This window comes from Scylla paramamosain, chromosome 46, assembly GCF_035594125.1.
Source record: "Scylla paramamosain isolate STU-SP2022 chromosome 46, ASM3559412v1, whole genome shotgun sequence".
Taxonomy (NCBI): domain Eukaryota; kingdom Metazoa; phylum Arthropoda; class Malacostraca; order Decapoda; family Portunidae; genus Scylla; species Scylla paramamosain.
The window spans coordinates 6738358-6753357 of NC_087196.1; the positions used below are offsets into that span (position 1 = coordinate 6738358).

A 15000-nucleotide genomic window follows, 5' to 3' on the forward strand; every position below is an offset into this window, starting at 1 on the left:
AGTTAAGTAAAAGTCGTCAAGTTTGGTTAGGTTAGGCAAGGTGGAGGTGTGGTGTGTCCCTGTATGTTACCTGTGTGTAAGTTACCTGTACGTGATTAGCTGTGTCATTGAGATATTCTCTCTCTCTCTCGTAAAGTGAGAGAGAGAGAGAGAGAGAGAGAGAGAGAGAGAGAGAGAGAGAGAGAGAGAGAGAGAGAGAGAGAGAGTTGATGGGAAATCGTACATGACACACACGCTTGAGTAAACACACGTATTACACTGATGAAGCCACTATTACATTTTCGACCGTCTTCATTACCAGTAATAATAAAATGAACCACAACAGTAGCAGCAGCAGTAGTGGCAGGAAGAGATGTGGGGTGGAGTAAATATATTTGTTTCCATTTCAAATTTACCTTATTTCCTTCCTTTCGCGGCGCAATTCCCGGTTTTTGTGAGGCAAGACACGCTACAACCCACTAGTGCTGCTTAGTTCTCATCGCTTAACTCACACGGCCACTTTTGCTTCCAACGCGTCCTGGGAGACACAGAGCACGGGAGAGTCAGGAGCACCAGCCACACACCCTCCCTCGTCAACTGCCCAAAGCGAACTGATCCCCTGCCTGGTCGCCTTCCTCCTCACGGGATTCTGTTGCCTGCGATTTCCAGACTGAACGGGAAAACGTGTCATACTGCTCTTCCTCCTCCTCCTCCTCTTCTTCCTCCTCTTCCAGCCATGAAGTTAATCAGCAACGATGTGTCATGTCTAACCAATGATGATAATGGAGTTAATCGGTTGGTTAAAGTACATACATTTTTTTTTACGTGCCTTTTGAATCCACGCTTTCATTTTTGGTTGCTATTTTTATTTATTTTTTTGCCATATTTTTTTTTTCTTGTTATTCTTCGTTATGGCCAAAATATCTATACAGATTACACTCTCTCTCTCTCTCTCTCTCTCTCTCTCTCTCTCTCTCTCTCTCTCTCTCTCTCTCTCTCTCTCTCTCTCTCTCTCTCTCTCTCTCTCTCTCTCTCTCTCTCTCTCTCTCTCTCTCTCTCAATATGCAGGGACAGTCAAGTGAGTCAGTATAAATAAACGAAGTGACTAATTAATGTCTCGGCCATTACAGTCTAAGCCTGTGGTTCTTAACTTTATTCAGTGTACGCACTTCTTTCAAATGAGCAGTCAGTTCTCGCTGCCATGAATTGCTGAAATACAAAAATAAATAGATAAATAAATAAATAAATAAAGTGGTAAGATACAAATTATGTTTTTTTCCCTTAGATTTTTTTGTGTGCGTGCGTGCGTGCGTGCGTGCGCGCGCGCGCCACTTCACTAGGAAATGATCTCATTGTTACACATGATCTCCTTAGCAGTATCAGCATTTTTCTGAAAGTCTCTCTCTCTCTCTCTCTCTCTCTCTCTCTCTCTCTCTCTCTCTCTCTCTCTCTCTCTCTCTCTCTCTCTCTCTCTCTCTCTCTCTCTCTCTCACAATAAGTAACAAGCGTGTACAAAAATACATTTTGCTTTAATTTTTGACAGACATCCTCGCACCCTTCAGGGGAAGGGCTCGAACCCCCTGTTAAGAACTATTGGTCTAAGGATGTCGTTTAGTATTTATAGTTTTCACCTTTCTGTTGAGATTTCCGATTGACAATTTTTTCCAATATTCCTTCGCTTATAATCTTCAGTTTCAGAAAATCTCTCCTTTAGTAAAATTATTTTCCATTTCATACTAGAACAGTACATTTTTTCATTTCTTTATTTCCCATCTGTTCCATAAAACCTTTCATTTCGAATATCTTCTTTACTATGATTTTCCCATATCTTAAAACCTCGTCACAGGTATCCCTAGTATTATGAATAGCCAGAAGTAAATGTAATATTTATTAGTAATAAGATACAGTTATAATTATAACCAAATGTGTGAATGAATCAGCCAATCTGTTTTATACTCCTTAAACTTTATCAAACATCACATTAATAAATGTTACTTAAAAATGGAGACATTTAACTAAAGTTTCCCACGCTGGAAGTCAATAAAATGCTAATAAGTGGGAAAACAATAAGACAGTACTGACAGGTAAATAAGAAGCAGTGCACAAGTCATGTCCGAGCAGCAGCTCAACTTTATAAGCACTCTTGCACCTCTTTTGTTCTCTAGTGTTAAGAATGAACACAAAGAATTGTATTAACATTCTTCTGACGAAGGTGTTTTCAATATGGAGTGTCTCCTATGCCTAAATTAAACAACACATCCAAATTCCCTTAATCATTACAGATCATTCATTATATTGGTGATACATTGGCAAGTCTGCCAAGTCTCTTACAATAACAAATCAATAAACTATGAAGTAACATGGAGTCATAGTTCGATTAACATTCTTTTTTCTTCCAAGTTGATACTTCTTCCCCATCGCCGCTTTGACACGGCAGAGAAGACCAGGCGTGAGTGACAGGCAGTGCTTGGCGCGTTGAAGAACAAGAGTTGGCCCAGCAAGGCATGCGCGGGGCGGCGCACCGCTGCTCGCGGTGACCGCTCCTCAGCAGGCGGCGGCTCAGTTTCGGTCAACTACAGTTTTGCTGTGGACGAATCCTCGGGACTTTTTGTCACATCTCGCATGTGTGAATGCAACAAGCAGTTCCACACTTCTTGAAGTACTATAAGACATTACATTACTAATTGTTGCTTAAAAATGCACCCTTATCTCTAGGTAAGAAAGCAGTGAAAAGTACAGTAATGCACAGGTATACTCTAGTTAATCTAGTAGGCAACTCCTTAATGTGGTATAATAAATGATAAATTAATGTAACATCTACAATCACTTTGATATATTTTGAAATGTATGTAAAATGTAAGTCAAGCAAACATTTCAAAATTTCTTAATCATATTAAAGACACAGCAAGGATACATGTATAACACTAACATTCAGTGTGAGGTCAGCCCTGGCCCTGGACTGGTGTCAGCGGGAGCGGGGCGTTACAGCATTCCGTGGGTTTGGCTCAAATGTGGATCTTCATGAAGGCAACAAGGAGAAGAAGACAAGGCTAACCCACCCCTCACACACAGTTCATCTTACCAGAGGAATGTGGGTGGCATGACGGCACTAACTCTTTGACTGCTGTGGCTTCTACGTACTCAAACGTAATTAAATGGCCAGGTACAAATTTTGAGGTTTAATTCTGAAAGACACCACTGACAACAGTATCGAGAAGTCAGAGTCTTTTAGTGCCTCTAGTTTTATTTTTGTTTCATAGGATCATGAAGTGCAATTACATTTAAATGAGCGCAGTGGCGTGCTTCATAGTCCAAGAGTTAATTCTGGCCATCCGTGTGCAATGACTAGTGCACCATTGCCACACAGGAAACAGGCACCTGCCACGACGCCTCCCGCCAGGCACCACTGGACACTGCTGGACACTACTAAAGGCGGTCACTGTCACTCATCAAGTGGAATCTTGAGTCGACAACTCATGAAAAGAATGCAACACCTTTGATTTTTGTCGTTACTTTATGTTCTTTCAACAGTCACACATTGATTTTCATATCTGCTCATGAATTGTGTGTCTATGTGTGTATGTTCTTTGTTTTCTCCACGTGCTTTTCTACAAATGAAGTTATTATATTTTTCATTTAATAAGGGCTTGATTTTTTTCCTGAGAAATAAGCAGCAGTTTCATTATATTTGTTCTTGATGAAGTTGTAGCCTCTATTAAACATCCCACTCTTTATCTTGACCTTTTTCACCGGGAGATTTTCTATATACTGGCCAAACGGATCAAAGCCATCGTTGGCTATTTTTTCCATCTGTTCTGCCTCTTTTCTGACCTTCCTGAGCTGGTCCACTCTGGCCTGCCATCCCTGCCGTGCCTCACTCTTTTCAGACTCAATGAGAACGTCCACATATTCTACTGTGGACATTGGGCTTGGTCTGAGAGCAATTTCTTTAAGTCTCTGGAGTGATTTTCTCACACAGTCTGTCATCCATAAAACTTTTATCTGTAAAGCATCAAACTCGCCATTGATTTCCTCAACCAATTTTTCAGCGGAAAGTTTTTCCCGGGTGGCTTTTTCGTATTTGTCACGAAGTTCACTGTATGTCTTCTTAGTCTTTCTCAGCTGTGTTTCATACTTGTATGGCATGTTCCTGTGCAGCTCCCAGAAGCACTCATTGGGACAAATCTTGCAGTAGCCATTGGGCTTCATGGCCGAACACCGGATCTTGTCTTTGTCATCAGCAAATGCACAATCTGCGTGGCACGTCCGGTTACAGTGAAGGCAGTTAGTTACATAATGAGCAACAGGAGTACCGACTTGTACCTGCACCTCTTCCTCAACTTCATACTCAAAGTCTTTGTTCCTTGTGATATCTGCCTTATGGTCTTCTAAGATTGCCATTTCTTTCCTGAGCCTCTCCAGAGTACTGAGTCCATTCCTGATATCCACCTGTATGCCTTCAATAGAGGTCTGAAGAGCGCTCCTCTCGTTGAGAACGTCTTGAGTGAGAGTGAGACTCTTGCTTTCCACAGTCTTGAGTTGATTTAGGAACTTGACAAAGCTCTTGACCCCCATTTTCCAGAACATTTCATTAAATCCTTCATCATCACTGTCATAGTCTGCACCTTGACGCTCCTCACTTTGGAAAGTATATAATGCAGAGTTGTTAAACTTGAAATAGGCTTGATGTGGTATCTTATCCTCTTTGATTGCACTTAAGGCCTGTGGGTCGTTGCCATCAGCAAAGGTGAGAAGAAGAAATATGTTGTCAGCAATGTCCTTGGCAAAAACAGACAAAATTTGGTCAAAGATATACTTCTGTGGTCCTGTAAGTCTGGCCAGTGAAGAATTGACCACAAGACCAATAGCGTCAATATGATTGATGCCATTTGTACCAGGAGTCTGGAAAAACCTCCTAATAGTTTCAGTGATCTCTCTGTCCCTCTCGATGCCACTCGTGTCACCGAAGCCTGGAGTGTCGACGATGGTGAGGGTGTAGGAAATTTTAAAGCCTTCCATGTGATGGAGAGTGTACGAAGTGATCTTGGTGGTCTGACTCTTGGACTGCTTATGTGCATTAGGCTCTGTGATCAACTTGAAGCGAAATGTATCTTTCCATTGAATTCCGAAGATGTAGTTGATCATACCGTTAATGAGCGTTGTCTTGCCGGACCCTGTCGCTCCTACCAGCATGATCACTCTCTCTGGAACATTGAACCTACGCTCTCCAAACTCGTATTTTTCAAGGTTATTCTTTAAATCGCTGTAGACCAACTGTAGCGTTGGCTTGTAGATACGAATGTCACTTGGAATTAAGGTTGAGTTGGCACAGACGTATTGTTTTAAGTTTTCACAAGTGTTCTGTTTGGCAAGATCAATGGTGCAAGCTTCACTGTCACAGGTGAGTCCAGCTGAGCCGCAACATGCCGCAAGCTTGTAGCTGGGGTTAGTTTTTGTGGTTTCCACTTTGCATGACAAATTATTTGAGGGAATGCGAAGGCTTTCTTCCCAGTGACCAGGTTTTGTTTCTTGCTTGATGATATACTGCTGGACACTGCAACCATCGGCCACACATGTTGGGGCCTGCCATGTGAGAAAGACTCTTTTTGGAGATTCCTTCATTGCCCGAAGCATTTCTGGGGGACTGGCAGGTTTAGTCTTCACCGTTACCTTATCTCCAAATGGACCGTCCCCTGCCTCACACGAAGCGCACACTCGCACCTCGTACTCCGTGTTGGCAGCCAGACCTGAAACGGTGGCCTGGTTTTTATCAAGATCTGTGACCTTTAAGATGACCTGTTGTATGGAGTCCTTGCAGCAGCTGACCACATAAGAGGTGATGGTAGAAGCACCATACTCAGGTGGGCTCCAGCTGACCGTGACGCTATCATGCTTCTTGTCTGCGACTAACTCCTTCATCTTTTCTGGTGCTGATGGCAGTTTATAATCATCACTAATCTGTCTGCCATGTTTGTAGCATTTAACACGAGCATGGATTATATTGCACTCTGTAAATTCTTGTGCTATTGAAAAGGAGATCCCTTTCCTGGTCTTATTGGCGTTGTAAAAATCCCTAAACCCACTAGCTACCACCATTATGGGCGTGCTGTTTGTTTGGTTTGCTGTGGTCTCCAGGACACCTGTTATGCCTGTCATGGGCATGCTGTCTGTGTGGTCAGCTGCCTTGCTCGCATTACCTGGTATCTCATTTATGTTTGAAAATTGATCTCCATCGCAATATTGGTTCATTTTTTCTAGCTGAGAATCATTAGATGGCATGGAAATGGTTAAGCATAAGGAATAAGTATTGTCAAGTTTCAAAAGAGAAGCCATCAATTCTGGTGATGTGACAAATTTTATGTCAGACATGGCCAATACATACTCGTTGAGGACGCTGATCTGAGTGTCCTTTGCTTCAAGCCAGGAGCGAAGAGCAAGAACACTGATTGGTGACTGACGTATCTTAGTGAAGAGCTCCAGGAGGTATCTCTCTTCTTTCCCGCCGCCTCGGATCTGAGGCAACGCATATCCCACCTTTTTCTGTATTATGCCTTTATATTTCTCTACTAGATTTAGGAAGTCTCTCATTTGCTGCTGGAAGGCATAAAAACGCTTTATTTTATCAGAGTTCAGAATATCCTTGCATTTTACACTTAAATCATGCAGATCCTCAAAGAAAACTTCTACTGCTTTGACGAGGCTAATGCTGATTTCACGAACCAGTCTGGAGGCTTTCCTGTCAATTTTGGAAAGTGGGTAGAGTTTTACTTTAAGAGGACCTGCCATTTTTCCATTCGCTCCCAAAAGCTTTGGAAGTGTTTGGTAAAGCTTGACTGCATCCGTGAAATTGGAAGGGTTCTCATCTAACAGAAAGTCACCAATGAATGTGCAATGAAAGTTTTCAATTTTTTTCTGTTCATCGTCTGTCATGTCTAACTCTCCTCTTCCATCCATTTTAAACATGGGAATTTTCTTGAATACAGCATGAACATTTCCCTGTATTTTATTTTCACTTTCTGAAGCTGAGAGTGTTCTGTCAAATACGAAAAATGCTTGTGCCCCGTAGACGATGCTGGTGACGACGTGTGTGGCTGTGCCATGGTCGAAAACCTCTGGGTGCTCAATCTTACCTTGGCCCAGCTGTTCCATGGTCATGCTCTCTACCCTTGTGGTGCACTTGTACTGCAAGGTTACGCGTTCCTGGTGTTCGGAAGTCTTTCTGTTATCCAGGTATTTCGCGGCTCCTTCTGCTTGCAACAAACCACCCAGAATACTGAGCTTGAGCGAAGCAGCTACATCCAGTGCGGAAGCCTTGTCATCCAGCGAGTCGGAGCACCTCACATGGAACTCACTCGTCTGCTGCTGCTGCTCTGTTCTGTTCTTAAGCGTGGCCTCATCCCACAGCGTTATGCCAGGGACCAACGTCTCAGTCCTGCTGTCATACAGCATCCCCAGGCGGAAAGAACGGCCCAGGGCTGCTATGGAAAGCACTGTGTCATTCTCAGCGTCTCCCATTGTGTCCCCTTCTTTGTCTGGAACGAGAGGGATATTTTATTATTGAAATGAGAGTAGCAGGTTTAGAAATCAAACTTGACAGCATAGTATATAAACTGAAAATCAAACAAGTCTGTGCACCAACACAAACCTACAGTGACGAGGGTGCCACAAAGTTTTACGAAGACTTAGAACCTTTGGACCAACACAAGACATGGAACTTTTTCACAGCAAGTGCTTTTAATGCAAAGGTCAGGAAAAACAGTGTACAGAGGAAAAACACTATTAGACTGTTAGGAAATTTTGAATAGATAAATGAAACGATATTAATACACGTAAAATAAGAGAGAAAATTATTAATATTATTTTGTATGTTATAAACGCATTCTTCCAAAGTGAGGCAAGTCATATATGGACATCAAATGATATGAAGAATTAAACAATATATTAATATTGTAAAGCATAAGAAAGGAACGAATTGCGCAGCCACACCAAGACGGAAAAGACCGCCATTAAGGAACACACTGTGGACCAGGCAACGATGAGTGAGTGTGAGGCACTGCTGCCACGTGCTGGTGGCGCCCCTGGCGGTGGCCACACCAGTCACACAAAATGGCTGCCACATGCTGTTGGCGCCTGTCCCCAGCGTAATGACCTGCGGGTCTCACAGCGCCTGCACGTGCCCTTGCCACAGTGTGACTGGCCCTCACTAGGTATTTATAACAACTAATGACAATCTATGCACCCAAATGTCATCCTGTAGATTGCTGAGTAGTCCTACATGTGGGAAGTGAAATGATACGGTGCCACGGGGACAAGCCAGCGAGCACCTCTCATGCTGTGCCCGAACACCACGTAGTGACAGCGGCAGCTTCCGACATTTGCGCCTCAACACCTGCCTGCATGCACGCTCTCAATACAGCAAACATCCACACTGATATTAAGTAATAATAACAACAACAACGACAACAGGAAAACCACATGATTCTTACCACAAGTCAGGCTGTGTTCTGTTGCATAATTATCTTCAACGTGACAAAAAACTCTGCAAATAAGAAAAAAATAATTGTCTCTTCCAAAATGATACAATAATAATAATAATAATAATAATAATAATAATAATAATGTGTCAAAATAATAATAATAATAATAATAATAATAATAATAATAATAATAATAATAATAATATTATTATTATTATTATTATTATTATTATTATTATTATTATTATCATTATTATTATTATTATTATTATTATTATTATTATGATAGAGTCCTCCAATACATTTACTATACTACGAAAAGTTTATGCAGTTATTCCTTGTGTTATTGGTAAAAAAAAAAAAACAATGCTAAGTAAAAAGACATTCATTCGATATGATTTTTTTTTTACTGTAATTTTCAAAAAAAAAAACTATACTTTTTGTTCCGGGTCCAAACCTTTAAGGTGAAACTTTTTCAGTGTCTAAAATATTTATCTCGTAAAGATATGATTGTTGTTTGAAGGAGAGGCAATATACGGGTGTCCAAGACTCCAATTGACAGGAGCTGTGCGTTGATAATATTTGACTTTAACAATATTTTCCTTTTAAACAAAATTTACAGTAGAAATGCACACTTTGTTGACTCATGTAAGCTATGGAGATTTTTTTTCTATTTTTTTTTTTTCTTTTTTTTTTTTTTTTTTGTTAATGTTCTGTAGTTTTTTAAGAAATTTTCTGTATCTGAATTTTTTATCTTTTCTCAGGTCTGGATCTGAAATTCTTCTAAGTTTGTATACATGAACAGTTTGTGGATGATAATATTTAACCCCTAATCTGGTAGTTCTCTCACAAAACCTGACAACGGATAGACCAAAGGACTTAATATGAAAATACTGAAATACAGAGGAACGAGTGAGGTACTTGACTAAACCCTTGACTGTCTCCCGTATGTTCGCTCCTAACCCTCTACCCTGATTTTACTGCCTCATCACCCTGGCCTGGCGGTCGTAAACTGATCACCAGGTACTCTTATCGCACAGGTTTCAAGCTTGGGTGATTATCAATCCACTTTATTACGCTTTGTGTATTGCTTCGTCACGAATGATACAGTGAACCAAAGTGAAATAAGTACGAACTAGTTAGTCTCCCAGCAGAGCCTCTCTCAAGTTATCAGTGTGTGGACTTTTGTTCTGTCGCAGTACTTCGTGATTTTCTTGAAGTATTTATACGTATACCCTTAAAATAAGGAGAAGACATTGTTCTCTACTGAACCACAGGTCACTTTTGTAAACACACTAAACACAGAGAACTGTCCTTACGTATTGGACCTTAAATGCACGAGTAAAGAGTAAATTGCCCTAAGCAAGGAGCTCAGGGGGCACACATCTGAGCGGCGGGGAAACGGTCTGCCTACTGTCCGGGGTTGGGACGGGGGACGCACATAAGGCAAGGAATCTTGTGCCCAAACGTTTTGGCGCTTTGCTTCTACGTATTGTTCTTATTGGACTTCAGGGAAGTGTTTTGGTGGATGGGAAAGGGGAGGAAAAATTTAATGATTATTCATTTTTGAGTTCTTGCATGCAGTGATCAACCTCCTCAAATCGCTTACAAACTGTTGCATTGAAGCACGATGGCAGAACAGCACGTTGGCTGTCGTTGATCATAAGGTTGCCAGCGATGAGTCATCAGGGAACTTTGAAAAAAAAAAAAAAAAATAGGAAGTGACACACACACACACACACACACACACACACACACACACACACACACACACACACACACACACACACACACACACACACACACACACACATACGAACCCACTCAGTATCCCACGAGAGACGACTGGAGGTGGATCGAAGAACCTTCGAAATTTTCATCTGAAGTTATTAATTTCCGACAAGGTAAAATGGGGCTAGAAGTGCCCCAAACAGTGAGATGCAGACCCTGAGGAGGGCTGTACTTACGCACAGTGTATTATTTGAAACTGCAACAATACCATAGTATTTTCCGGTTGTCTGGTTGTCAGTTATTAATACACGGTCATTACCATGGCTGCTGAGTGAAGCTTGTTGCGTTTGTGCAGTTTGTTGGCCTGAAACCTGTCCAGACCATTCATGCGTTTACGTAGCTTTGCGCTGTTGCCGCACCTCTCGCTGGGTTCAAGGTCACTCCTCTTTTTCCACTAACAGTGTAAAAATGTTTATTTTACAATATAGCATTAATACATCCCAATGGTGTAATTCAGTTACGTTTTATCATGTATTTGAGTATCATACCTAGAACATTCAAAATATTAGTACGTACAACACTATACCCGTCTTTCCTTACAAAGTTAAACTCTCGCTCGACGGCGTCCGTTTAAACAAAGACAGAAATGGAGCCCGATTCCCACTACAGTCAGCCCAGTCGCACGAACCGAAACTGTGACGTCATCGTTAGACGGTGTGCGGAGACAGGATTGTGGTGACGTCATCGTTGGACGGTGTGCGGAGACAGGATGTGGTGACGTCATCGTTGGACGGTGACGGGATCATAAAACGGGCCTAACAGGGATCCCCTCAACGCAACACTGCGTACTGCGCCCACTACAACTCTTCTCTGCCTAGTGACTGTACCTGGTATTACTATTGTGTGGTGAAATGAAACATATCCAGAGAGAGAGAGAGAGAGAGAGAGAGAGAGAGAGAGAGAGAGAGAGAGAGAGAGAGAGAGAGAGAGAGGTAGTAGTAGCAATGTGGTGAATGCCGCTGGCAACCTCCGCGTGACCTTCAAAACGTTTTGGTCCTTTAGCTATGAGCGTGTTGCGGGACTCGCTGCAACATGTAACCACGGCGCCTATCTTGTCGACTCTTTGTGTTGAGGACAGCTTGCTTTGTACACCGGCAAACTGATTATTTCAATTAAAAGAAGAAAAAACAAGTCAAATATAGATAATTCCATGTGCGTCCGATCACTATGTAACAAAATTTCACTTTTGTCTTGTCCTTGGTCACAAACCATAATTTTCCTGTCATTTCCATCTAAACAAAATAGAAAAAAAAAAAAGGTATTTTGATCCTGAGATTTTGCTTTTGTGGTTAGAACAATGAATTTACATTTTTGCCTTATTTCATATACTATTTCATACATACATTTCAAATACTATTTCATATACTATTGGTTTTATGTCAGGTAAAGACCCATGCAAAATCCCAGTTGCTTATATAATTGCTTTTGAAATGTTGCAAATAAGTTAAAACATTGAAAGAAAGAACATAAAGTGTTCTAAAGATTTTTAATTTTAATAAGATCATTCTTGAACTGACCAGATCTAGGAAGGAATTTCTCGTATTTAGAAGAATTTGCTTACATTTCAGAAATCTCAAATATTCCAGAATGTTCTACCATTTTTTTTTTTTTAAAGTTTTTAGAACATTTTAGAACATTCTATTTAATGTAAACATTTCCAGAATAGGAAATATCACTGACCAGAAAGAAAGAAAGAAAGAAAGAATCTACAAAAATTTTCTAGAATGTTTGAGAATATTCTAAAGTAGGTTCATGAATATTCTAGAAAGATTGAAAACATTCTGGAGCACATTCTAGAAAGACTAAGAATATTCTAGAGTACTGCTTGACAATACAAAATAGGGTCTTGCAGACCACCAATCAGTTCTGCCTTGGCTGCCTGAGAAGACACATCACAAGAGGTAAAATGGCATCAAGAGGCTGCAGTCATTCTCCAGATGCGTTCTGCTACATATGTGGTCAATTAATCAACACAAGAGCAAAGAAGTTCTCAGTGACATCTGGAAAATTATGAAATTTTGCAATTTTGGGGCAAAAAATCATTCTAAAAGCCACAAAAACAAAGTTTGACAGGAATAATGGACACTTTCCGGTGAAAAAGAGTTGGAAAATAACACTTGCTTGTCGTGTTTAGTGGATAATTCAAGCGTACGTGTCTCGATGACAACCACGTGACGTCACGACATTGTGTGTGATTCCCCTGCTGCATGGAAGGCGTTGACGTGCAGGTAGTTGCTATTGATCAGTGATAGCGATGGTGGGTGATAAGGTGGCCTGAGTGGACGGGTCAAGAACAAGTACCGTACGGGAGCTAGACTCTCTCAAATTACAAAATATATACATGAGCTTGTATTTCTGTAAACAAGTTTGTTGCTCGTCACTGCAAACCAGCCACAGTTTTCTAAAATTGAGGTGTAGCTTGTTAACGAAGTACGCTCAAAATGTTCAGGTATATTCACCCCGTACTGGACAGCTTTACCCTGGTGCCCCTTATAAATGTCCAACAACCTCAGTGTCACGACTGCACTGTTCCTTCACACGAGAGGGCTTTCTGTTTAAACCAAGTGGTAATTCAACCTACACATCATAGTTTTAGTCAACACTATCGTTCTGTTTACCTCAGTTCTACCACGGTACAACATCAAGCCATGAAAGCACGAAATTGTGACTAAGAATAGCTCTTTTGCCGCCGTTCACTTACCCTTTCGATGCCAAGGAGAGAGGCTCGTCCAACTTGTCGGTGCGGGGGGCAAGGCCGCACTGAGCGAGGCGTATCGTTGGGCCGGGTACATGACTATAACCCTATGCTAAGCCGAAGTGGCAACATTCCCATGGCAACTGATACAACCCCGGGCCTCTTGACAGCCGCGAAGGAAATCATTGTACACTGAACTTGGAAAAGCTTTACAGCGCTACCGTCACCAAGCAACGTTAGTCACCCATTGTTATGGAAACAGTCCTTCCCAAAGTATATAGATGGCAATGATGGGAAAACGTCAATCAGATAAGCAAATAAGATAAACAGTGTGGTGTAAAGTGGATGTCTGGCATCTCGTCCATCAGTGATCAAGGACAGGACCAGTTCAGGTATCCGCACTGTAGCAGGGAACTACGCAGATCCACACGCAGCTCGTCACGTTTACAAATTGTCTATGTGATGAATGTTCCGTGTTAAGTGTTTGGCGTGTATTTACACATCTGTTGCATTACTTGTGTTTTTCGCTGCTGCATGGATGAAGTCAGGATTGAAGCCAAATCTTATGTTTGGACACACACACACACACACACACACACACACACACACACACACACACACACACACACACACACACACACACAGTAATAATAATAATAATAATAAAAAAAACACCACCTGCAGCAGTCAATAAACAAGCCCAGAAATGAGTAAAGGGAGGAATCAGTTAGTTTGATACCCTGGAGTAGTGAAAGGACGCCCCGCCGCCACTGGCTATCACACCTCAGTTTAACAGTTTACTCAGGAAGTGGGGTTACTATAACTAGGAAGGGAGAAAGAGTTGGACAGGGCGAGAGTAGGGGAGGAAAAATGAAGAAAAGATAAAAATTTAGTGGGCGGTCGGGGTTGTTGAGTATCAGTAGCGACACTCAGGCGGGTGTAGGTAGAGGATGTGACACTTGACGTCATCTGTGTAGGCGACGTGATAAGCTAACGTGCTGAGAAGACTGAGCGCAACTCTTTATTATTATTGTGGCGTAGTGGTTGCCTACCTCGACGTTACCTGGGAGCGCTGAGAGGCTCCCATCTAAATAGCCTTGACGTCAGGCGGCGTATAGCACTAAATTCCCAGTTGCCTTTCCAGGATTACTTTTCATAGGTTTTAGGGGAAGTTCAGAGAGGCTTTCAGGTGTGTTCATGATGGCGGTGATACTTAAAGAAAGGTTTCGCATCATCACTAGGTCAAAAAACAGCATTGAGAACACGAGTAAACAGCTCAGTGGCTTTGATACACTCCCTCTGAGAGCCCGTAATGGTAAAGAAAACGGGCCACAGGAAATATCATGTTGAGGTAGAGAAATAGCAGAAAGTGGGGGATGCTTACACTCAACGTTTCAGTAAAGGTCACGAGTGGTGGTGGTGGTTGATGAAGCCTTTCCTGCCGAGCAACAACAGTTCTCTGAGCCAAGGAACTGCGGATGAGTAAATAAACCACATTCTGAAAAACCGCCTCACCCCTGTCACATTAAAAGGGCTACAATTTTAAAGGTGCTTTTTAAAGTTATAGCGTCAGATTAGCAAGATTCTACATGACAGGAGAAACACTCTTGAGAACCAGCCTGATCATCTCTTTGGCCTGAAAATAGACGTGCTGAGAGAGCGAAGCGTCTTGTACACGGACCGTAACAGGCGTGTGCTGCTGGGCTGTCTTGGTATTAGTCTTTGGTTGATATTCTTGGTTTCTATTTCCACCGATTTTGACGAAGTTCCTTTCTGTTGCTGGTGAATGAGTGACAGTCAGCACTCATGGGACGCGAGATGAAAGTGATCTTCAACCTCTGGCCACGACCCCTAAACAACTGGTAAATAGTACGCCTGTTGTTAGTGCCGTGTCAATAGGGAGGTTTAACCCTTAAGTGCTACAGTGTTGTTACTTCATTTGGGTATTCTGAGAGTGTTTTGTTGAGGGGAAATTAAAGTACATGCGTTGAAAGATTTGAACTACTCGCTAATTCACCTGTGTGCTTGGAAACCGTGATTGAAAACAAGGTGGTCGCC

The 15000-nt window shown here is 41.8% G+C and overlaps 1 protein-coding gene and 1 long non-coding RNA gene across 4 annotated transcripts in view; one reads left to right on the forward strand and one right to left on the reverse strand.

Annotated features, from left to right (window-relative positions):
• The window catches only part of LOC135094673 (uncharacterized), a 73386-nt gene that overhangs the window by 35941 nt on the left and 22445 nt on the right, over window positions 1–15000 (forward strand). The gene's annotated exons all lie outside the window — the stretch shown is intronic.
• Window positions 1855–13149, reverse strand: LOC135094672 (uncharacterized). 3 transcript variants are annotated; one of them, XM_063994974.1, is made up of 3 exons: window positions 12949–13149; window positions 8466–8516; window positions 1855–7511 (listed from the first exon to the last, which is right to left on the reverse strand). In XM_063994974.1, the coding sequence occupies exons 1-3, from the start codon at window positions 13037–13039 to the stop codon at window positions 3616–3618; spliced, it is 4038 nt and encodes a 1345-aa protein (XP_063851044.1). In that variant the 5' UTR covers window positions 13040–13149; the 3' UTR covers window positions 1855–3615. The 3 variants fall into 3 exon arrangements, with proteins under 3 accessions (XP_063851044.1, XP_063851047.1, XP_063851046.1); XM_063994977.1 differs by lacking the exon at window positions 12949–13149 and adding an exon at window positions 9776–10120 and having other exon boundaries at window positions 8466–8518; XM_063994976.1 differs by lacking the exon at window positions 8466–8516 and having other exon boundaries at window positions 12949–13148.